This window comes from Lepisosteus oculatus, unplaced genomic scaffold (assembly GCF_040954835.1).
Source record: "Lepisosteus oculatus isolate fLepOcu1 unplaced genomic scaffold, fLepOcu1.hap2 HAP2_SCAFFOLD_70, whole genome shotgun sequence".
NCBI lineage: Eukaryota > Metazoa > Chordata > Actinopteri > Semionotiformes > Lepisosteidae > Lepisosteus > Lepisosteus oculatus.
Genome location: NW_027168257.1, coordinates 482,741 through 507,429, shown reverse-complemented (window position 1 = coordinate 507,429; position 24,689 = coordinate 482,741). Strand labels below are relative to the sequence as shown.

The window sequence follows — 24,689 nt, the reverse complement described above, 5'->3', positions numbered from 1 at the left end:
ACACGTAACAAGCTCGTTTCTTTCTACCATGATATCACCATGACCAAATCTGTCTTTAAACACCTTGCTCAGTCTCTGACGAGACTGTCAAAAATTGCTTTCGCCGATTGTATTGCAAACCGGCGGAAGCGGGGTATTGGGAAAAGTTTTCAACTAGCAATAATCGCGCCTCGGCTAAACCTCACAGGCTACGATACTGCCACTGCGCAAAGCTGACGGTTGCCAAGCAACCGCGGGGATCCTATGGAAATCGTTATCGATCGTCTCATGGCATGTCGTTGCTATAACGCTTCATATTTGTCGTCTTCTTCTTCTTCTAGCTTGAGGTTTTGAAGAATTTCATGACAGACAAGGGCTCCGTTGGGAACAAAGGGCGTTGTGAGAAAACCGTTGCTTATTTTCAGCAGCAGAAATACAACCCTTTAAATAAAAGATGACAGAACAATGACGAAGGTCATGCCGGGAGGAACTCATGCACTATAGAGGAAAGGGGGCGGGCACGTACAGTTCACATTCAAGCCACAAGTACTCTTCTTGGATGTTGCACAAACAAATCCTAACGTCTTGAAAGCATTGCAGCATGTTTGTGTCCCACTTCCCGTGGCTGCGGGACGACTGACAAGAACGGACAAACAATCTGTGGCGTTTAGCGTGACATAGTCTTGCAGGCATCGTGCTGTCTCACTGCAATACTATACCGCTGGAGGAAACAGTCCATCTGGCCATGAAACTCATTTGAACGTCTAGCTACAGCAACTAACAATATCATGATTTATTCAGGATGTGTGGAATCAGCACGTCCCGGAGACAGCTTCCGAAATCGTGAGCATTCTCTGGTGGTAGGGGCGTTCAAGATGCCGCTCAGGTGGGAGGTAAAGTTTAGTGGTTGGGGAGTTTTTTTGAGTTTTTCATGACCTGAATGTTAATTTTTGCTTTTTTTGACTACAGAAAAATAAGGACTTAACACTAGTTGTTTAAACTTCAGTTATAATTGAAAGAAAAAAAAAACGATTTTTTTTTAGGTTTAAAAAGTCCGATATGAGTAACACTGGGAAAAGAAAAGAGAGTGCTGGGTCTTCGAAGGAGAACTCTAAGATACCTCAATCGTATATGTATAGCACTACAAAAAAATCGATGGCAACTAAAGGGAAAAGTGAAGCAGCTGCAGGGGCAGCAAGAGGGCGGAGGTGCCGCGCGCCCGGCCGACGTGTTGGACCGGTGCGCTTTACGTGCTGAAATAAACACGCGACAGCCCCGAAATGTTTCCAGAGTGCTGTGCACTGAAGACTTGCCTGGTGCTCCTCCGTGCAGATTGTTTGTCCTCCTCCAGTGCGGGACGAGCCAACACAAGGGAGCGCATTCGCCAACATCCAGGCACGCAATGCGATTTGGAAAGCAGCTCCTTTCCAAAGAGTTGCACACGAACGATCCTTCAGTCCCGCTCGGGGGGCACGGAACCCCCGCCACACACAGCTTCAAGTAGCGAGTCAGGCGCAGGGACTTTCGCTTACGGCCACACCACCCTGGACACGCCCGATCTTGTCTGATCTCGGAAGCTAAGCAGGGTTGGGCCTGGTTAGTACTTGGATGGGAGACCGCCTGGGAATACCAGGTGCTGTAAGCTTTTGCTCTCCCGGCCAGCAGGGGTCGCCGTTGGTGCCGTAGGCTTTGGGAGGAAAACCTGCAGAATGGAAAGGTGATCTATAGCCTCATCTCTAGAGATGTTTTGTTGCTGTGGCATGTGTGTGACCCATATTCGAAAAAAAAAACCCGTCTGTAAAACGAATATCGAAGCTGCCTCTAAATCTGCAAATGAAGATGAGTCGATAAACCACTCGTTTTTCGTATAACTAGACATATATTCATTTGTTACCGATTTCATTCATTGAGCACGAATACAATAGAGGTACAGCCATTCACTGTTTGACATGTCTGCACTGGTACAGAACCGAGCAATCAGAAAACGGGTGAAACTGTCTTTAGACTCAGCATACAGTACCGAGGCCCCCCATGACCAAATAAAGGCTAACCTCGATAATCAGCCTAAAGAACGCAGACTACAGCAAAACGACTGACTTTGAAAAGGGAATGAACGTCCGGAAGGAGTAGTGGAACTAGCTTGAGATGCTTCTCCGGACCCCTAACTAAAAGCCAGCGAGAACCAGCAGCGGCGTCCACTCCTGTCGAACCGGGATCCTTCCGCAGCCACGCAGCTCGTGGTGTCCTAACCCTCCCGTATCTGATTTTGGACCAAGCACATCAGGGGAGAGCGCGAACGCAGTCCCCCACTACCAGAAATTATGCAGTCGAGATTCCCACATTTGGGGAATTCGCAGGGGTCAGCACAGCCGGAGTGCAATGGCCGAGCCTCGCCCTGGGTGAACCTCCTTCTTGATCAAGGTATCTCCCCTGCCAGGTAAGTATGAGTTAAACAGGCCCCTGCAAGCGGCCCGCACCCACAGCACAAATCGCGCAGCCTAGGCCACCTCCTCGCCCTGCACGCCACCGCCTCCTGCTGGGCCCACTCTTTCACACACTCACACGCCACACTAACACTCAAAAGTGTGGGCAAAACGAGAAAACGAGCGCGCCGTTTCCTACACATCTGCAGTCGCCGTTGCGCATTCGCAGCATGTCCCGGGATGCAATTCGGCCTCATTGCGACGTGCGCCTGCCACACACCGAACAAACCTTTTCAGCAATTTCCAAAAAACGGGCCTGCTTGCCTGCCCACAAGGCTCCGTCTCTTACCTGCTCTCCAGAGCCTGCTGCCTTCTGTGCTTTTCTCTCGGCACCGCTGCAGTGCACACAACTCCTGCAGCGGGAGGGGGGGAGAAAGTTCCCGCGCTCTGCCGCAGGGAAGGCTCGCTCCGTGCGCACACGTCCTTTCGATGCCAGTCCAACAAGTGCTCCGCATTAGCTGCGTCGGGGCTCCAATGGCCACAATGCCGGGGAATGGCACCTGTAAAGTGTTAATTGGGGCACAGGAACAGCCCGTCTCGTCTCGGGGGGGCCGGCTTCAGAGACAATACAGCAAACACAGCGGGGCGGGGGAAGAAGACGACACCACACATGCGGGTACATTCAGCTCCGGCGGGAACGAGACATTTGTCGGTCTTTTCAAGTGCCGAGAGCCGAGCAATCCTTCACTTGTATCGTTTCTCCCCGGTGACTAGATCTGGCCCTGCGACTCTCGACTGGGCTCACCCCCGGGGCAGCCCAGCAGGTGTGAGCCTGGCCGGCACCCGGATGGGAGATTCCACCCCGGAAAAGCTCCGGTTGCTGCTGCTCCTGCAAGAGGTGTGACTGGGACCAGTAGGGAGCGCTCACCCTGCGGGCTGTGTGGCTCTCTTACGCCCCAGCCTCCTGATGGCGACACTCTGCTGCACAAACAGGCGCCGTCCTTCGGGGGAGGCGTCAAACCGAGGTCCCGACCCTCCTTGGCCATTAGGAAACCCCAGGGCTCAATGAATGAAATCGGTAACAAATGAATAAATGTCTAGTTATACGAAAAACGAGTGGTTTATCGACTCATCTTCATTTGCAGATTTAGAGGCAGCTTCGATATTCGTTTTACAGACGGGTTTTTTTTTTTTGAATATGGGTCACACACATGCCACAGCAACAAAACATCTCTAGAGATGAGGCTATAGATCACCTTTCCATCCTGCAGGTTTTCCTCCCAAAGCCTACGGCACCAACGGCGACCCCTGCTGGCCGGGAGAGCAAAAGCTTACAGCACCTGGTATTCCCAGGCGGTCTCCCATCCAAGTACTAACCAGGCCCAACCCTGCTTAGCTTCCGAGATCAGACAAGATCGGGCGTGTCCAGGGTGGTGTGGCCGTAAGCGAGAGCCCTGGCGCATGACTCGCTACTTGAAGCTGTGTGTGGCGGGGGTTCCATGCCCCCCGAGCGGGACTGAAGGATCGTTCGTGTGCAACTCTTTGGAAAGGAGCTGCTTTCCAAATCGCATTGCGTGCCTGGATGTTGGCGAATGCGCTCCCTTGTGTTGGCTCGTCCCGCACTGGAGGAGGACAAACAATCTGCACGGAGGAGCACCAGGCAAGTCTTCAGTGCACAGCACTCTGGAAACATTTCGGGGCTGTCGCGTGTTTATTTCAGCACGTAAAGCGCACCGGTCCAACACGTCGGCCGGGCGCGCGGCGCCTCCGCCCTCTTGCTGCCCCTGCAGCTGCTTCACTTTTCCCTTTAGTTGCCATCGATTTTTTTGTAGTGCTATACATATACGATTGAGGTATCTTAGAGTTCTCCTTCGAAGACCCAGCACTCTCTTTTCTTTTCCCAGTGTTACTCATATCGGACTTTTTAAACATAAAAGGGTTAACCCTAAAGAAATCGTTTTTTTTTCTTTCAATTATAACTGAAGTTTAAACAACTAGTGTTAAGTCCTTATTTTTCTGTAGTCAAAAAAAGCAAAAATTAACATTCAGGTCATGAAAAACTCAAAAAAACTCCCCAACAACTAAACTTTACCTCCCACCTGAGCGCCATCTTGAACGCCCCTACCACCAGAGAATGCTCACGATTTCGGAAGCTGTCTCCGGGACGTGCTGATTCCACACATCCTGAATAAATCATGATATTGTTAGTTGCTGTAGCTAGACGTTCAAATGAGTTTCATGGCCAGATGGACTGTTTCCTCCAGCGGTATAGTATTGCAGTGAGACAGCACGATGCCTGCAAGACTATGTCACGCTAAACGCCACAGATTGTTTGTCCGTTCTTGTCAGTCGTCCCGCAGCCACGGGAAGTGGGACACAAACATGCTGCAATGCTTTCAAGACGTTAGGATTTGTTTGTGCAACATCCAAGAAGAGTACTTGTGGCTTGAATGTGAACTGTACGTGCCCGCCCCCTTTCCTCTATAGTGCATGAGTTCCTCCCGGCATGACCTTCGTCAACCGGGGTAAAGTTAGCTCGAAGTTCGAAAACGATTTTGGCACGCCTGTAGCGCTTTCACGAAACCTCTTAGAGTTGCGAGAATGCTTGTTTTGTGTATAAAATACATTGTGGATGCTTTCTCAGCCTTTACTTTGTCGTTTTTATGACATTTTTTTGACCAAGCACGCATATTCTTTTGTCCATATCTTCGCGATGGAAGCACAGAATGCTGTCAAACCAAATGCATTTTAAAGACCACGACTTGTGGATATTTCCACACCCTTTATATCAAACTATCAGTGAGCTAATTATCTTTTTTAAAACCTCCGGTTTTTCATCGATGCGTAATTACGCACGAACTGGAACCCGGGGGACCGCTGTGTGCACACGTTCACAACGCGAGAAATACTGTTCAATACGGCTTCGTGCGAAAAACCGGTATATGACCATAGGAAGCAGAACAGCGCAGTCTCCAATTACCCAGACTGTAAGCACGGGAATAAAGCTTTGTTTGATTTCTGAAACCCTTCCTTTACGTCCTGTTTTCATTCAGGTAAGGGTCAACTATATTCACAATACTACTGACAGCAGGAAGATAAAAATATTCTTTACTCAGCAGCTTATTAAAAACAGCTCCCATGATGTTCATACCGACTTTTTACACAGAACACTGACACAGCTTTGTGTTCTGAATCTCTTTTTCTCTTGCTTTTATTTAATGTGGCACAATGCACTGGGATAGGGGTATTCTGTTCACAAACCAATAGCATTTAAACCACAGCACCCACAATGCTGCAGGTAAGTGTTTTGCACACTAAGCAGGTCATCTGACTATTCCCAGCTTTGTTTTGGGTTATGGAACCTTTATTTTTTTATGATTTTCTGAAGATAACACTACAGGTGGGATGGGTGGGTTGTCTTCATGGCTCAATAGCATTTCAAATACAGCACCCACTCTGCTGAAACCAAGTGTTTTACACACCAGACAGGCCCCCAAACCTCATACAACCTTACTGTAGCTGTGGCCCCTTTCTTTAATTTTTTATGATTTTCTGAAGATTACACTACAGGTAATACACTGGGACGGGTGGGTCGTCTTCATGGCTCAATAGCATTTCAAATACAGCACCCACTCTGCTGAAACCAAGTGTTTTACACACCAGACAGGCCCCCAAACCTCATACAACCTTACTGTAGCTGTGGCCCATTTCTTTAATTTTTTATGATTTTCTGAAGATTACACTACAGGTAATACACTGGGACGGGTGGGTCGTCTTCATGGCTCAATAGCATTTCAAATACAGCACCCACTCTGCTGAAACCAAGTGTTTTACACACCAGACAGGCCCCCAAACCTCATACAACCTTACTGTAGCTGTGGCCCCTTTCTTTAATTTTTTATGATTTTCTGAAGATTACACTACAGGTAATACACTGGGACGGGTGGGTCGTCTTCATGGCTCAATAGCATTTCAAATACAGCACCCACTCTGCTGAAACCAAGTGTTTTACACACCAGACAGGCCCCCAAACCTCATACAACCTTACTGTAGCTGTGGTCCCTTTCTTTAATTTTTTATGATTTTCTGAAGATTACACTACAGGTAATACACTGGGACGGGTGGGTCGTCTTCATGGCTCAATAGCATTTCAAATACAGCACCCACTCTGCTGAAACCAAGTGTTTTACACACCAGACAGGCCCCCAAACCTCATACAACCTTACTGTAGCTGTGGCCCCTTTCTTTAATTTTTTATGATTTTCTGAAGATTACACTACAGGTAATACACTGGGACGGGTGGGTCGTCTTCATGGCTCAATAGCATTTCAAATACAGCACCCACTCTGCTGAAACCAAGTGTTTTACACACCAGACAGGCCCCCAAACCTCATACAACCTTACTGTAGCTGTGGCCCATTTCTTTAATTTTTTATGATTTTCTGAAGATTACACTACAGGTAATACACTGGGACAGGTGGGTCGTCTTCATGGCTCAATAGCATTTCAAATACAGCACCCACTCTGCTGAAACCAAGTGTTTTACACACCAGACAGGCCCCCGAACCTCATACAACCTTACTGTAGCTGTGGCCCCTGTCTTTATTTTGTAATGAGTTTCTGAAGATAACACTACAGGTAATACACTGGGACAGGTGGGTCGTCTTCATGGCTCAATAGCATTTCAAATACAGCACCCACTCTGCTGAAACCAAGTGTTTTACACACCAGACAGGCCCCCAAACCTCATACAACCTTACTGTAGCTGTGGCCCATTTCTTTAATTTTTTATGATTTTCTGAAGATTACACTACAGGTAATACACTGGGACGGGTGGGTCGTCTTCATGGCTCAATAGCATTTCAAATACAGCACCCACTCTGCTGAAACCAAGTGTTTTACACACCAGACAGGCCCCCAAACCTCATACAACCTTACTGTAGCTGTGGCCCCTTTCTTTAATTTTTTATGATTTTCTGAAGATTACACTACAGGTAATACACTGGGACGGGTGGGTCGTCTTCATGGCTCAATAGCATTTCAAATACAGCACCCACTCTGCTGAAACCAAGTGTTTTACACACCAGACAGGCCCCCAAACCTCATACAACCTTACTGTAGCTGTGGCCCCTTTCTTTAATTTTTTATGATTTTCTGAAGATTACACTACAGGTAATACACTGGGACAGGTGGGTCGTCTTCATGGCTTCATGATTTTTTGACTGTAATCAAGTGTTGTGCATTTGTGCAAGTGTCAGGCCTCCTGACCTTTCACAGTCATGCTTTGTTGTGTGAAACTTTAATTCTCTTTTTAGGATTTTTTGAACATGGGAACTTCCACCGAGATGAATGAGGTGCTCTTCAATAGCTTTTTCATCTATACACACAAGCGTATGTAACCAAGGCACTCAGAACCAACAGAATCAACGTGAAGTCATAGAAAAACAAGAATGCCCCCGAGACATCTGCACCCCCCTCTTGGACCACTCTGGTATCAACACCCCCAAACCAATCCATACCAGCTAACAAGACTCAGAATCGGTGCAACCCTCCAACCTGGACCAAGAGCAGGATGGGACAAGTACCTGCACCACACTACGCACCCCTCATCCAGACCAGCAGGACAGCCAGACAGCACCATCATGACACACATAATGAGATCACTTTCTGTCAGTATGTGTAACATTCTGGGCCTGGGCTCCTCTGTATTTTGGCTGAAGGGAGTTCAACAACATTATTAAACGGACTGACATCATAATCTGACAAGATACATTGTTTAGGGGAGACTTGTCCACCCACTGTCCCCCTGGTAACGTGAAGATCATTGTCCCTTGGCTTACCTAAACCAGAATCACTTGGGTCTCCGGGGCGGATCGGTGTATGGTACAAAGTCTTAAAAACAGAACATTGTTGAATTGTCTATAAAAAACAACCAATATCCCTTGGATTTCCCAAACACAAAGCTGGAGCAAGTATACTAACTCCATACCCTTAAACTACAAAAGGCCTGTGGCGTAGACAGGGTAAACAGCCACATCATGTGACATAACTGCATGAGCCTAGTGATGAGCCTAGTTTAAAATACTCAACCCCATCCTGAAGTACGGATGTTTTCCTTTGGCCTGGAATCCAGGACTGATCACCTGACCCTAACAACTGCCGGAGCATTTGTGTGAACAGTAACCTGGGCTAGCTATTCACCAGTATCTTCAATACCCTATTACTGGCAGCTTGCCAAATACAGTGTCCTGAATAGAAGTCAGATCGACTTCATATGAAGCTGGCACATATCTGACCACATACGCACTCAACACACACTTTAAATGAACAGAAAAATAGTGACCTGTGTCTTTGATTTCTAAAAAGCAATAGGCTCTATTTTGAACAAATAACAAATATACAAACTTTCAATGTGGGGTAAGAGGTACAGTCCACAACTGATTTTTTTTAGCGTACTCAGAAAGTATAAGCGGTTTGAAAATACTTACATAAATTATTTTAGGAAGACTGTGTTGGTTTTTGTATCATTTGTGTTTGTGTTGACTCTTATTGAGATCTCCAGTCACCTGCCCTTATAGATGCCTCTTTTGCTTATGTGTTGTTAGAAATTGAGCTCGCCTGTGTGCCTGCTTCTAGGGTTTTTTTAAAAAAGGAATAGGTTGGTTTTCTATTTTTTTTACCCCTTGCCCAGTAGCAGTCTACTACAGGGGGGATTCTGGGTCCTCTCTCCATACAGTATGTCTCCTTTTGCATTGTTTCCAGACCTGGGCTGATTTGAGTTTTTCATGGTAATGGATTACAAGGGTAGGTCTGACAGAAGTGAATGTGGTGGATCTGCCATCTGCCCAGGCAGGAAGGTAGATACAGTATATGTAAACAGGTTTTAGCATTAATGTTTTGCATACAATCACCCTTTCCAAAAGGTGAGATAACCAGAGAAAACAGGACACAGCTTTTCTAGGGACTTTTTTTCCCTACAGTATTTATGGTTACGATGGGTTTTAACTCTTTGTGGAGATAAGCTATTTTTATCTTTTCTTTGGTGTAGGTTCATGAATGCATGGGCTTTCTTTTCTTCCATGTCTTGTTCCTTTGTTCAGTTGTTTTGTATTCTTTCTGTTTTGTCCCCTTATTTTTGTGCTGGTGCTAGAATTTCTGCTGGCTTTTCCATGTTTTTCCCTTTTGCTCTTTGATTTAATTTTTTCCTGTGACCCATTTTTCCTTATTTATCTCAATGTGATATTTTCCCCTTCTCCTCAGCTGTTGAGTCTCTTGCACTTTCTTCCCTGTTATCAGTATTGTCTGATGTTGGATTGCATTTTAAGTTCCTTATTTTTTAGTAATCCTGTAATTTTTTTTCCACTGTTATTCTCATCTTTTATTGTACTATTGCTGTTATTGCAGTCTTCCCACAGTTTATTTTATTCTTAAACAACATACTAAATAATATAAGAATACATGTTGTGCTCATCTCTTTCCTGCCACTTGCACTCCTGATATTGTCTTCAAATAATTCCAATATTTTAGAGCTCTATATTTTCAAGCCTTGAAGGCCTAAGGTTGTTTTTTAAAGTGTTTGAATGTGATGTACTAACTACTGTCTACAATAACAATAACATACATAAATTACCAATAACATGCATATAAAAAATAGCCCAGAAATCAAGTATGAAGTAAGGAAATGGCTGCAGCTATGAATCAGAATTTTAATCTATTGGTTTTGTAGTTGGTTGGAACTTGGAACTAGTTAGACAAGGGGTGTGAAGATTCGTTACAGATGTATTTTGCTGTACGCAGAACAAGTGAACAATAGACGGACATAATTTCACAAGACAACCCAGTTGGTTCTTGAAATTTCCAAACCACACATCAGAGTGAAAATTAAAACAAATTGAGGAAGGACCGATAGGAGAAGATCAACAATGAATCATTAACATTACAATGCTTAAGTTGCCTTTATAATAAAGACAATTTTGTCCTTTTGTGAGGATCATGTCCACATTGGACCTGTTTTTTTAAGTTGTTTTGAAATTTCACTTAGGGTTCAGAACATTTCACAACTACTAATTTTTTTTCCTACCACCTCAGCTAATTCTCTCCCCCTTTAGGTTTGGGTGGGGGTATGGGTTTTTTCCAGAAACCTGTTATCATTTCTTTGATGTTGGACACATTTGTCTTCAGGAAGTTTTCTTCACACCTCCTATCATACTCATCTGACATGTCCATAGCTACACTCATTTACTTGCAGCAGACAAACAATGACAGAGTCGTCTGCAAATTTTATTAAGTGTCTGGAGTGGTGAGAGCTCTTGAGGGTGTTTGCTTACAGGACAAAGAGTAACGGAGACAATATGCATCCTTGGGGGAACCAGTAAAACAATACCTGTTGTTGGATAATACATTGTTGACTTTCACACTCTAAGTCTGTTCAGAAATCAGTAACCCCTCTGATGATGTTAAGATCAAAACCAAAGTTTGATAATAGCTTTGCTGCCTGTACTTGAGGTCAAATGCAATTGCATACAGAGGAGGAAGTATAGCACAACAAAAATAACACACTTCTAAATCTACCACAGCACAGAAAAAAACTAGAAAAATCACTTATAAAACCACAGGAGTACACAAACATAACACAAACTAGAATGCCACATAGACAATAATCTGTAGCAGAATATCTGCTTATGTTGTATTTTCTTTGTGGATGTTTTTGGATGTTGTATTGGCCTTGGCAACTCTGTGATTTAACAGTCATGATAATAAAGCATTTTTGAATCTCTATGTGAGTGGAACCTGTTGAATATTAGTTCAGATGGCTAGCTGTGTCAGCAGGTGTAGGCTGCAAAGGATCACGTAATAGTTTAATTCCATGCTGAAAAGAGAAGAAAGAAAACACAACATTTTGGCTGTGGAGCCTTCTTCAAGGGTTACAGTTGAAGAAGGCTCCATGGCCGAAACTTTGTTTTCTTTCTTCTCTTTTCAGCATGGAATTAAACTATTACTTGTTAAATATTAGTTACACTTGGGTTTCGCAATATAATATAACCAAGAGGTATTGTTATTTTTTTAATACTTTTACAGCAGTCAAACTGGCATACTCTGATATCTGAGAGAGAGTTTAATATAAAAATTTTCTCTTGAACTGTCATGAACCAGTTTAATTTGTTTTTACCTCTCTACAAATCAGCCTTCAAAAGCTTAACTCATGTAGCTGTAATGTACATGAACACCATTAAAAAGTTTTCCTTTCTCTATGTGGCACGTGGAGTGCTGAGAACGCATGCTCCAAGCTGCTTGCTCCTGTAAGGAATTAACAACTTAAAGATTAAGTTAAATTATAAATAGGCCTCACCCTGTACATAGGGAGTTATGGGACATGTTTCGTTTAGAAGGGATTTAAAAGTAAAAAGTAAAGCCTGAAATAAACAAACTGTGCCATGTAAGACCAAGGTAAGGAATGTTTGTTACTATTTGTTTTGTCTGGTTATTTAAACCATTCCGTCTATTTCACACTTAACCAATTTTGAATTAGAAAGACTACAAACTGTGCAAACTTCCAAGTCTGTAAGGGTGTATGATGTAGATCATTCACAAGAGCACACGGCTGCTTGTTATAATTGTAAGAACTGTAGTTCACTACTGTTCTTTTGACTCTTGAGCTTGCATCATACAGCCGTTGGAGTGCATTTCAAACCTAAGAGATATCAAACTCATTTAACCTGTCAGACATATGTTAAATGGGTTGTGACTTTTGGCAAAGTTTTTTGCTACATAATTTGTTTCATGAATACCATTTATCTCTATAACAACTTTCCTGTCCCCAGAACATATGTTTTAAGCTGCTTGATCCCATTGGGTGCAACCTTTCCATTGTATTCATAATGTGTTGTTTGCATTAGGAGTGTGTTAAATAAGCAGAAAAGAGGCCTGTTTTTTCTGTTGCTTCTGATCTTATACAGTGGTCAGAATCTCTCATCCAAAAGCTTATGAGTGGAAAAAAATTAAGTACAGATGCACAATCCATTAAAAACCATTTAAAGAGCATAAGGGTTTTCATCACATGGACTTGTTCGACTGTTGAGGATTTCTGTTTTGGTTGAGGATCAATTAAAGGACAACAACCTGAAACACTATCTTCGATCTTTCCAGAGCTGTAAGTAGTCATTCCAAGTTTATTAACTTGTCTCTTTTTTTCTATGTACTTTTCAATAGCCACTGATGTTATTTACAACAGTTTTTTTTTTTCAAAATTGCATCTTTTTGGACAAATTTTAAAGAATTGGCACAATAGGCGGAGGAGTGGCTCTGTGGCTCAGGATCTGCACCGGTGGCTGGAAGGTTGCTGGTTCACATCCCATGGTTGACAGAGGAATCCTACTCTGTTGAGCCCCTGAGTAAGGCCTTTAATCCCAGCTGCTCCAGGGGTGCTGTACAATGGCAGACCCTGTGCTCTGACTCCCAGCTTTTCTCCCTGTCTGTGTGTCTCATGGAGAGCAAGCTGAGGTATGCAGAATATGAAGTCCTAATGCAAGAAAATGTATATGGTCAATACAGTAATCAGATTTATTCCATGCTGAAAAGAGAAGAAAGAAAACACAATGTTTTGACCATGGAGCCTTCTTCAGTTATGATTTGATTTTTTACAATCATACCCACAAAAACTTTGCAATTTTTAAAAATCTTGCAAACACAACCCAGATATGTTGACTTCTTTAAAAACATTTTTTTAAAAGAAACACATACTTCTTTTCTAGTTTTTTTTTATGTGGTGGCTGCCAGGAATCCTCAGTGAAAAGGTATGCAGATCCTGTGCAGACGCAGGAGCAAGTAGTTATTGAGACAAGAGAACAATCCGAAACGTCAGGCAAGATCATAGTCGATCGGCGAAAGGTAGATCAAAATCCAGGAAGTACAGAGAGAAGCAAACAATCCGAAACAGAAGGCAAGGCCCAAGGTCGAGAGGCAAAAGGGAGATCAGTAACCAGTAAGCGAGATTTAGAGTAAACGCGAGGTAGAGCTCTCAAAGAGAAGACTCAATACCGAGGGTTTGGATGGTTAAAATTGTGCTGCTTGCCGCACAGTAGAGTGTGTGCTGATGGATTAACACGTGCGGCGGTGCTTGTTATAATTAACCCGCTGCTGGTAGTGGTTAGTTCTTTTGTGAGTTATTCTCCGCTAGCTGGTGGTTGTGACAGTGACAGAATGCTGTTTTGTGATTGATGCTATATCAAAATATAGGGCCCGTAAAATTAAACACAGAACTAAAACCATTTAATGGACTTGTACATCTGTTGCGCTCCTACACTATTAACATCCATTGGGCATTGAATTTCAATTATGTTTCCAGTCCATTCAGATATGTTCTCTATTTTTCAGATTGCTGGCAATGTCACATGTTAAAGGAGGACAGAGGAGTAGAAGGCCAGACCTGTGGTCAAGGGCTGGTGGAGTAGGGAATGTGATCAACGAATTTCTGAAGTTTTCTAAACTCGAAAAAAAAATTAGGTGGAATGACAGTATGTGGTCAACACTGTCAAACAGACTCCTTGGAGAGGAATGCCCCAGCAACAAGAAATGGTTATCAGTGATTTGGCATGAAGATAGAAAACAACTAAGAACCAAAGTGCTTAGGGCGCAGAAAGAGGAGAGTATTGGTAGGGATTCCAAACCAGATGACAGTACACAATCTATAGTCAATATTTCAAGTCAAAGTGAGGGACATAGTTTGGAAGGCAACACAGAGCTCAGAAGTTCATCAGAAGATACAGAAGATGCATGGGCAGCACACGGCAGCACAGACAGTGGTGACATGTTAGAGGGAGAAAAAATCTGTGTAGAATCAGAAAAAAAGCCTGAAGAGCACAGTGAATATTCCCAGGGGGCAAGCTCATCTGGGACATCACCTCAGGATAAAAGGGGATTAAGAAAGATTATGTCTGTGCCTAAAACTTTCCAAGTATGTTTAAAGGCTGAACAATGGAGAAAAATAGCACCTCTAAAAGGTACATCTAAACTAAGACGACCATGGACCCAGATCTTATATAACGAGTTCAGGAAGATAAATCCTTGTTGCCCAATAGCCTTCAAATACCAATACATCAGGAAAGAGAACAGCAGAAAAAAAAAAAACTTTCTGATGATAAAAGCAGTCTGTACCTTCAGGTCCTGCAATGTAAAATACATTATGACAACAAGACACAAACCAATGGGCAATGATGACATCACAATTGATGTTGTACGAGCAGGGCAAATACAGCACAGTAAAAGGGAAACAAAATTTCGACAAGCACGTCAGCCTTATCGTCGAAAGATTGCCCGTGCCCTCACAAAAGGAATCAGCAATGTGTACTACAGGAACCTGAGCAGAACACCGCTTGCTGAAATTGCAGCAGGCAATTTATCTAAACCACTAACACAGAATGTCCTGAAAGTCATTTCATCAGAGTTCAGGAACAGTAAACGCATTCACTATGATCCAGTGTTTGAATTACATATGGCACAAAAATATATGAAAGCATGCGACTTCGACATTGTCCATTTCCCAGGATATATACAGATTTTGCAGTTAGACACATTTGCTGCCTATCTTTACACAGAACAGAGTATGCGAATTCTTATTGCCCATCTAAAGATGAAGGAGAAAGTCAGCCTTTACCTGGATGCAACAGGAGGGGTAGTCAGAAAAATTCCATCGGAGAACAAAAGAATTTTGTACTACAGTCTTACGTTACCTGGAGGTGGAAAAAGAAAGCCTCCATTACCAGTGTCTGAAATGTTGACAACTGACCACACCATTGTCAGTATAGAACGTTGGCTACGGAAATTCATGTTTGACATCTCAACATGTACTACCAAGAGAGTGCAGCATGTAGAAACTGACTACAGCTGGGCCCTGATTCACAGTGTTCTTTTTGCCTTCAATGGGGACACCATCCATGCATACTTAAATCGTGCAATGAAAGTCTGCCAAGGCAAACTTAAGTACACAGAACTTCAGATGTTCACTGTTCTGCACCTTTGCTCTGCCCATGTCATAAAGGCTGTCTCTCAAGCAATTAGTAAAAAAACAACAGACAAAGGACTGCGAGACTTTGCAACATTTTCCTTTGCCATCCTGCAAAACAGCACAACTTTGAGTGTCGCCAGAAATGTTTTCAAACACATGTGTATTGTACTCTCAAGCAGGAGGTTCACAAATGAAGTCCAATCTAGTGTCTGCCTCCTTAACGCTTACATTTCTCAAACAACCACACCAGACCAGATGGAAAAGGAAGCAGAAGTCAAAGACACAGATGAGGTACTGTACCCAAAAATGAGAGGCAGCCTGGGCCGCTCTCCTTTCGCTGTGGAGTTCAAAGGTATTTATGAAGACAGCATATCAGCTCAAGGACATGATGACTATGGGACACAACACAATGTGAACCCCTATTTCTGTGAAGACATAATAAGATTTCTGTTGCAAAGATACATGGCACTATTTCCACTGTGGAGTGGAATTTTGTTGGGTGACCTGGCAAGATATGCTTCAGACAGCAAAAAAGACATATCAATGTCAGAGGTAGCACAAACAAGAGCCACTAATTGTCATGTTGAGACCTGGTTTGGCATTGTCAAGCATTCAATACTTCAGCACAGGAGGAAACTGAGGCCAGCAGAGTTTATTACGATAATGAGACAATCCCTCCAAGGCCGGTACAGAGAACATATAATCCAAAATGCTCTCCCCAAAAAGGTTTTGACGGCTCCATTGATCACCACTAAGACACGTCATGAACATGCACAGGAACAATGGGCAAAGAGAGCACCAGGTGTAGGCAAAGAAACAAAAAATAAATTCTACAGCGCACCACAGAAAATTCCAATCCCCAAAAAAATGAGAACACAGGAAAAAAAAGTTAGCAATAGAAATATTGAAACAAATGAAAAATCGCCAGATGACAGCAACGGCCTGCAAGTACAGCAGGGGAAAGCAGGAACCACAGAATATAAAGAATGGCAGCACAAAGAAGAAAGGAAAGTGTCACCCAAGCAAGCTGCCGTGGGCATGGCTGAAGTGATCACACCACACTGTGATGCACGCCCCATCTCAAAACTTATAAAAGAGAAAACAGATTTCAAAAAGAAGGTAGGATTTGTATTTCAAATATTTCTCTGTGTGGACATTCACTTCTTTTTCAGAGCTTATGAATGTCATCTTCTACTACTGTAGGTGTTCTTTGTCGTTTCTCTCTAACTTGTTATACTTGTTGACATACTTGTGTTATACTTGTGGTGTGTAATCTCAATTTTCATTATGTTAGGTCCAGTGATCTCTTGTGTATGCTTTTGGCTTGGTAAATCTTTTTTAGGTACACGCCCTTTGGAACATCAATCCGAGTGAATTAGTGGTTGCAGTTTTGCCATCCATGCACAGTGCAGACACATATATTCTCAGACACTCGGAGTTTGTGTCTCTGAAACCAGATGAGTGGCTCATAGGCGAGGTAAGATGAAAGTGTTTGATTGCATGCATTTGTTAAGGTTTCTGAGCTTTTGTGTAATCAAATGTGTGTGAGTGCGTGAAATCACATCTTCTTCAATTGTGTTTGCTTTTTCCATAAGACCATTGAGTGTTACTTTCAAGTAGCGAAAGAATCCATGGACTTGGGGAAGAAGGTTTTCCTAATGAACCACTACACAACTGGTGTAATCATGAGTGGGAATAGAGAGCGCATGGCTAGACAACGTTTGTCCAAGGTAAGGACATCAAACACAAATGTTGATGGATTACATTAGTGAGGGGGCAAACATGGTTTTTCACTAACTGATGATTGTTTTATCAATAGAGAAACAAGGAGAGCTACAAGCAATCAAAACAGGTCACAACTGTGCCCATGGTGCTGCCTAAAGAAACTACCTTTATAGTCAGAAATCAAAATTCAAAGGTAGCACACCATCCCTGTGAGGCAGCCTGTTGTACTAATCTTGTCATTCTTTTCATTACAGGTCAACTTTGAAAACTATGAAGCCATTATTAGCTTTTTTAACACTGGTGTCCACTGGAAATTGTTGGTAAGTGTGGTGCAGGTAATCCAAAACAGCGTAGGTTTATAATTACACCTGGAACCATTACAGTTCAAGTGATTATCCTTGTTGCATCTAAAAAAATTACAAAGTCACAATGTATGTGTTCCTCTCCTGTTAAAAAAGGTGGACATTGATAGTGAGTGTCCAAGGCAATGGTGACAGTGCACTTTTCCTAAATTATTATTGTGAATACTGCTGTGTAATGAACAGACAACCAAACAAGTCAAAGTGTCATGTAGGAAAAAAAGTACTGTTAGGTCATTTCCTGACTGTCTTTGCCGAGGTTTGCAAAATATTAAATGTTAAATAATATATAAATATAAATATTATATATATAAAATATTCAAATATTAAAAACCTTTGTTTAAACAACATAAAACTCCTGAAACTGCCTGTGTGTCTGGCCCCACATTAAATGCAACTTCATGTCTGATGATGGGCCCTTTGTTTCTTGCAGTATCTGTATGCTCCATCCCAGAAAGTCTTTGTGGTCGACCCTATGGGGAGTGATGAGATGGGAGACTCCACTGCAGCGGCAAAAAGGTTCAGGTAAGAAATCAAGCATTAGTTTCGTGGTGAAATTCTGCAGGGGCACACATACATTTCAGGTTCAAGTTCAGCATGACAAATATTTCCTCATTTATCAATAACCTATTGTTTTGATTCACAGGGACTTTTTTAAGATGCGAAGGAATGTCCTAGGAAAAGAAGACTGGTTGAATATCAACTGGCACCCAAGCGTGATTGGTCACACCAGGCAAGCAGATGCCTCAAGCTGTGGGGTCTTTGTGATGCAGGTCAGCATAACCTTTCCACGCCGAAATTTTGGACTTAAAACTATTGTATGAGAGATTTTTAGGGAAATAATTGAAACAAACTTTTGTCTGTTAGATGGGCGCAGACATCATTAACAATTTCCCGGATATTCCAACATATATCGAAATAAACAGCAGTGCCAAAGAAATGAGAAAGTTGCGGGAAGACCTGTCAATCAGAATTCTTGAGGCTTCAGGTATTGTACCATTTGATCCTCATTGCCTACGTTTCTTGGTGTATATTATTTTCCTGAAGCATGTTCTCTCTCTGTAACAAGTCTGGATGAAAAAGATTCTCAATTTATTTATATGCAGAACTCATTTGGGTATTCTTTTTGTACTATATAACACAGTGATGAAAAGTTAATTAAATCACATTTCACACAGTTAAAATTCAATGACACTTTGGCCTTCGTCGTGGTTGACACAACCATTGTCTGGGAAAAGTGTGGGTCTAAATTGCCCATAGTGAAGCAAAGCAAACTGAAACATGATAGCTGTGTTATCATGTGCCCCCTTAAAATCATAGCAACACACGCTGACGCAAAAAAGGGTAACAGGTGTTGACAGGAGTATTCTGAGACATGACAATGTGCGGTTTAAGAAGCAGTAGAACACCTAATCAGGAAAGTGCATACGAAAAGGTCTCTATCAAACTGTCTTCAATTATGCAACAATGATCTGTAGATAACATTGGAAAAATCAGTCTATTTGGCATGTTTATTATAGCTCCTCTCCAGGACATGTGCCTGATGTGTGGAGAAACACCAGTGCGGCAGACAAACTGGGTAAGTGAACATCATCTCTATCTGTATGTGTAATGTAAGCACATAATAACAAAACATGCCAGTGAAAGGTGATAGCTGAACTGATATAAGGTTTACTGTCCGTGTAGATTCAGTGTGACAGTTGTGAAAACTGGTTCCATGAATTGTGCATCTCAAAAGAAGAGTATGAAAGCGCAAAGAATGAAGTAACATGGATATGTACATTTTGCCAACCCCAGTTTGGTGAGTATGCTCTGCATGCAAACTATCACTATGAAAGGGTTTTTTAAGCAGGACATGTAGTTTTAGATTCAGCAGAAACATACAGTAGGATGACATATTTCAGTGGACGTTATAATTGTTTGTTATTGTTAAGAAGTTTGGATTGCAGGCTTGTCTTCTGGCATTAATGGTTCTATAAATTAGAGATAACTTTTCAAAAAACACACCAAAGAAGGCACACATAAAAGATTACTGATAATCTGTGCAATTTATTACATGACACAGGCATCTCAAAGATAGAATTACTGTGTCAGATTAATGATTAGACATGGATGCATCAAATCACTTACTAGGTTTCTTTCCAATAGTATAGAAACAAAGACACAACCATGAACACCTAAAAGAGCTTGCCATTTAGCACAGAAACAATATAACGTCTTGCTGTAAAAACACAAAGTAAGAAAAAAGGAGTTTGATTAAGAGAGATCTGGCAAATTGTGCAAATACCTAGATCTTGATTTGTGACCCATTTATACTCCTTGGATCCTTTGCAGTTCGTAACCCTTCTTACGGTTTTATATTTCAGGCACTGTTGATGAGTGAGCATCCACCCCCTACTCCCGAGCATTACATAAAAGACATGCTGGAAACTCAAGAAGACTGTCAACGTGTTCTCAGCAGAATTCACCTCCAAAAGACACGTAAGTACAAGTTTCAATATCCCCCCAAAAATTTTATCTTGGGTAAGAGTAAACTTTCGTACACTTTGCCAAACAATAATGAAAAACACTAGAACACAAAATCACTAGAAACCATTTGTTATCTATTGCCAGAAACCAAACAAAGTCTGTATGAAAACAGTAAAAAAGTTAATCATGACACAACACAGTCCCTTTTAAATATGATCACTACACACTGTTAACATCACTGTAGTAGTGCAAAGAAATGTAAAACGACAGTATGTCACCATGACATGATTTATGTGAAAGATTTCCAGATAAAATTGTATCCATCCTAGTAAGATAGATTAATCAAGAAATTCCACTCCGTTGTGAGAAAGATCAAAGAAAAATGGCTTCTATCAAATAGAAGTGTATCTAGGGTGATTCCTTTTTATTAGGTTTCCAAAACAGTACTCTATCTACCTTCAGACAGGGCACAGTGCTAAAAGGATTCTAACCGGAACAATAAAACACAATTGCATCATCGAAGTCCGAACCCCACTGGCTTTCAATATCGTACCATGTACATCTCCAGGAGTGGAGACTCATGAAAAAGAACAGCCTAGACACCAAAGTGATACTTTTCTTACAGTAAGGTTAAGGTAGTTGTAGGATGCTGTCTAGATCAATGAACAGATTATGTTAACAATAGCAAGCACGTAGCAGAGCATTTAGGCACACAGCCCCTAAATTGTGGAAATATATGTCAGACCTTTTTAAGGATGCCCCATACCTACAAGCATATTTAACAATGCTGTAGTCTTCTACATCGTCTCTGTAGTCTTCTTTATCCCAAGTGATCTAATTCTTTAGGAGGTGCAGAAACATAGATATCAAGTGGGTAAGTAGACAACCACGTTGCAATTGTTTTTTCTGTGTCTAACCCTTTTTTTTTCTCCACACCATGCCTGCCACTGTTCTCTCTTCGGTGCCTTTGGTTGATATTGAGCTCCGTCCCCCATGACAAGGGATCCTCCTGGATTTCTGAAGCAAGGAACCCAGCCTACAAAACTCAAGATCCTGTACTGCTCAACCCAGTGGATGGGACACACTCAACATTAACATCTAGTCTCACATAATATATGAAATAGAATTCACCGTGTCAATCTGCATGGTTGTGCATGTGAACTGTTTCTAGTAACTATTTGTCATACACAACCAGGACCTGGAGGGGAGGTCAACCATCAGGCCTTGGACCCCCAGAGATTTTTTTTCTCCTTTGGAGTTTTTTGTTTTTCTCTCCTTCGTGCCTGATGGTTACACAGTCACATCATCAAGACTGCATACCACACCTTCATTGTGATTACAGATATAGCTTATTTAAAATGTGAAATTAGGAAAAAACTAAACGAAACATGGGAAATAAAAAGAATGTAAAATCTAAAATTTTCAGATGTTGTGATGAAGCTTTTGACTCATGAATAGCACCCCCCTATCCCAGTGTATTACCTGTAGTGTTATCTTCAGAAACTCATTACAAAATAAAGACAGGGGCCACAGCCACAGTAAGGTTGTATGAGGTTCGGGGGCCTGTCTGGTGTGTAAAACACTTGGTTTCAGCAGAGTGGGTGCTGTATTTGAAATGCTATTGAGCCATGAAGACGACCCACCCGTCCCAGTGTATTACCTGTAGTGTAATCTTCAGAAAATCATAAAAAATTAAAGAAAGGGGCCACAGCTACAGTAAGGTTGTATGAGGTTTGGGGGCCTGTCTGGTGTGTAAAACACTTGGTTTCAGCAGAGTGGGTGCTGTATTTGAAATGCTATTGAGCCATGAAGACGACCCACCCGTCCCAGTGTATTACCTGTAGTGTAATCTTCAGAAAATCATAAAAAATTAAAGAAAGGGACCACAGCTACAGTAAGGTTGTATGAGGTTTGGGGGCCTGTCTGGTGTGTAAAACACTTGGTTTCAGCAGAGTGGGTGCTGTATTTGAAATGCTATTGAGCCATGAAGACGACCCACCCGTCCCAGTGTATTACCTGTAGTGTAATCTTCAGAAAATCATAAAAAATTAAAGAAATGGGCCACAGCTACAGTAAGGTTGTATGAGGTTTGGGGGCCTGTCTGGTGTGTAAAACACTTGGTTTCAGCAGAGTGGGTGCTGTATTTGAAATGCTATTGAGCCATGAAGACGACCCACCCGTCCCAGTGTATTACCTGTAGTGTAATCTTCAGAAAATCATAAAAAATTAAAGAAAGGGGCCACAGCTACAGTAAGGTTGTATGAGGTTTGGGGGCCTGTCTGGTGTGTAAAACACTTGGTTTCAGCAGAGTGGGTGCTGTATTTGAAATGCTATTGAGCCATGAAGACGACCCACCTGTCCCAGTGTATTACCTGTAGTGTTATCTTCAGAAACTCATTACAAAATAAAGACAGGGGCCACAGCTACAGTAAGGTTGTATGAGGTTCGGGGGCCTGTCTGGTGTGTAAAACACTTGGTTTCAGCAGAGTGGGTGCTGTATTTGAAATGCTATTGAGCCATGAAGACGACCCACCTGTCCCAGTGTATTACCTGTAGTGTAATCTTCAGAAAATCATAAAAAATTAAAGAAATGGGCCACAGCTACAGTAAGGTTGTATGAGGTTTGGGGGCCTGTCTGGTGTGTAAAACACTTGGTTTCAGCAGAGTGGGTGCTGTATTTGAAATGCTATTGAGCCATGAAGACGACCCACCCGTCCCAGTGTATTACCTGTAGTGTAATCTTCAGAAAATCATAAAAAATTAAAGAAAGGGGCCACAGCTACAGTAAGGTTGTATGAGGTTTGGGGGCCTGTCTGGTGTGTAAAACACTTGGTTTCAGCAGAGTGGGTGCTGTATTTGAAATGCTATTGAGCCATGAAGACGACCCACCCGTCCCAGTGTATTACCTGTAGTGTAATCTTCAGAAAATCATAAAAAATTAAAGAAAGGGGCCACAGCTACAGTAAGGTTGTATGAGGTTTGGGGGCCTGTCTGGTGTGTAAAACACTTGGTTTCAGCAGAGTGGGTGCTGTATTTGAAATGCTATTGAGCCATGAAGACGACCCACCCGTCCCAGTGTATTACCTGTAGTGTAATCTTCAGAAAATCATAAAAAATTAAAGAAAGGGGCCACAGCTACAGTAAGGTTGTATGAGGTTTGGGGGCCTGTCTGGTGTGTAAAACACTTGGTTTCAGCAGAGTGGGTGCTGTATTTGAAATGCTATTGAGCCATGAAGACGACCCACCCGTCCCAGTGTATTACCTGTAGTGTAATCTTCAGAAAATCATAAAAAATTAAAGAAAGGGACCACAGCTACAGTAAGGTTGTATGAGGTTTGGGGGCCTGTCTGGTGTGTAAAACACTTGGTTTCAGCAGAGTGGGTGCTGTATTTGAAATGCTATTGAGCCATGAAGACGACCCACCCGTCCCAGTGTATTACCTGTAGTGTAATCTTCAGAAAATCATAAAAAATTAAAGAAAGGGGCCACAGCTACAGTAAGGTTGTATGAGGTTTGGGGGCCTGTCTGGTGTGTAAAACACTTGGTTTCAGCAGAGTGGGTGCTGTATTTGAAATGCTATTGAGCCATGAAGACGACCCACCCGTCCCAGTGTATTACCTGTAGTGTAATCTTCAGAAAATCATAAAAAATTAAAGAAAGGGGCCACAGCTACAGTAAGGTTGTATGAGGTTTGGGGGCCTGTCTGGTGTGTAAAACACTTGGTTTCAGCAGAGTGGGTGCTGTATTTGAAATGCTATTGAGCCATGAAGACGACCCACCTGTCCCAGTGTATTACCTGTAGTGTTATCTTCAGAAACTCATTACAAAATAAAGACAGGGGCCACAGCCACAGTAAGGTTGTATGAGGTTTGGGGGCCTGTCTGGTGTGTAAAACACTTGGTTTCAGCAGTGTGGGTGCTGTATTTGAAATGCTATTGAGCCATGAAGACAACCCACCCATCCCACCTGTAGTGTTATCTTCAGAAAATCCTAAAAAATATAAAGAAAGGTTCCACAACCCAAAATAAAGCTGGGAAAAGTCAGAGGACCCGCTTAGTGTGCAAAACACTTGCAGCATTGTGGGTGCTGTGGTTTAAATGCTATTGGTTTGTGAACAGAATACCCCTATCCCAGTGCATTGTGCCATATTAAATAAAAGCATGAGAAAAAGAGATTCAGAATGCAAAGCTGTGTCAGTGTTCTGTGTAAAAAATCGGTTTGAACATCATGGGAGCTGTTTTTAATAAGATGCTGAGTAAAGAATATTTTAATCTTCCTGCTGTCAGTAGTATTTTCAATATAGTTGACCCTTACCTGAATGAAAACAGGACGTAAAGGAAGGGTTTCAGAAGTCAAACAAAGCTTTATTCCCGTGCTTACAGTCTGGGTAATGGGAGACTGCGCTGTTCTGCTTCCTATGGTCATATACGGGTTTTTCGCACGAAGCGATTTGAACAGTATTTCTCGCGTTGTGAACGTGTGCACACAGCGGTCCCCCGGGTTCCAGTTCGTGCGTAATTACGCATCGATGAAAAACCGGAGGTTTAAAAAAAGATAATTAGCTCACTGATAGTTTGATATAAAGGGTGTGGAAATATCCACAAGTCGTGGTCTTTAAAATGCATTTGGTTTGACGGCGTTCTGTGCTTCCATTGCGAAGATATGGACAAAAGAATATTCGTGCTTGGTCAAAAAAATGTCATAAAAACGAAAAAGTAAAGGCTGAGAAAG

The 24,689-nt window shown here is 42.4% G+C and overlaps 1 protein-coding gene and 4 non-coding genes across 5 annotated transcripts; 2 read left to right on the top strand and 3 right to left on the bottom strand.

The window, feature by feature from the left end:
• Positions 1-72: 72 nt before the first annotated feature.
• On the bottom strand, positions 73-214 carry LOC138233656 (U4 spliceosomal RNA). Its single transcript, XR_011187586.1, has one exon. It is a non-coding gene; the product is annotated as a U4 spliceosomal RNA (small nuclear RNA).
• A 1,291-nt stretch (positions 215-1,505) lies between these two features.
• On the top strand, positions 1,506-1,624 carry LOC138233743 (5S ribosomal RNA). The gene has a single exon (XR_011187672.1). It is a non-coding gene; the product is annotated as a 5S ribosomal RNA (ribosomal RNA).
• Positions 1,625-2,260: 636 nt separating this feature from the next.
• LOC138233754 (U1 spliceosomal RNA) lies at positions 2,261-2,424 on the bottom strand. The gene has a single exon (XR_011187679.1). It is a non-coding gene; the product is annotated as a U1 spliceosomal RNA (small nuclear RNA).
• Positions 2,425-3,730: 1,306 nt separating this feature from the next.
• On the bottom strand, positions 3,731-3,849 carry LOC138233652 (5S ribosomal RNA). Its single transcript, XR_011187582.1, has one exon. It is a non-coding gene; the product is annotated as a 5S ribosomal RNA (ribosomal RNA).
• Positions 3,850-16,696: 12,847 nt separating this feature from the next.
• LOC138233651 (uncharacterized) lies at positions 16,697-21,478 on the top strand. Its single transcript, XM_069186635.1, has 9 exons — positions 16,697-16,882; positions 17,001-17,135; positions 17,385-17,450; positions 17,923-18,014; positions 18,136-18,262; positions 18,357-18,477; positions 19,010-19,068; positions 19,176-19,290; positions 19,856-21,478. Exons 1-9 carry the CDS (start codon positions 16,805-16,807, stop codon positions 19,870-19,872), a joined length of 810 nt encoding a protein of 269 aa, XP_069042736.1. The 5' UTR covers positions 16,697-16,804; the 3' UTR covers positions 19,873-21,478.
• Positions 21,479-24,689: the final 3,211 nt, after the last annotated feature.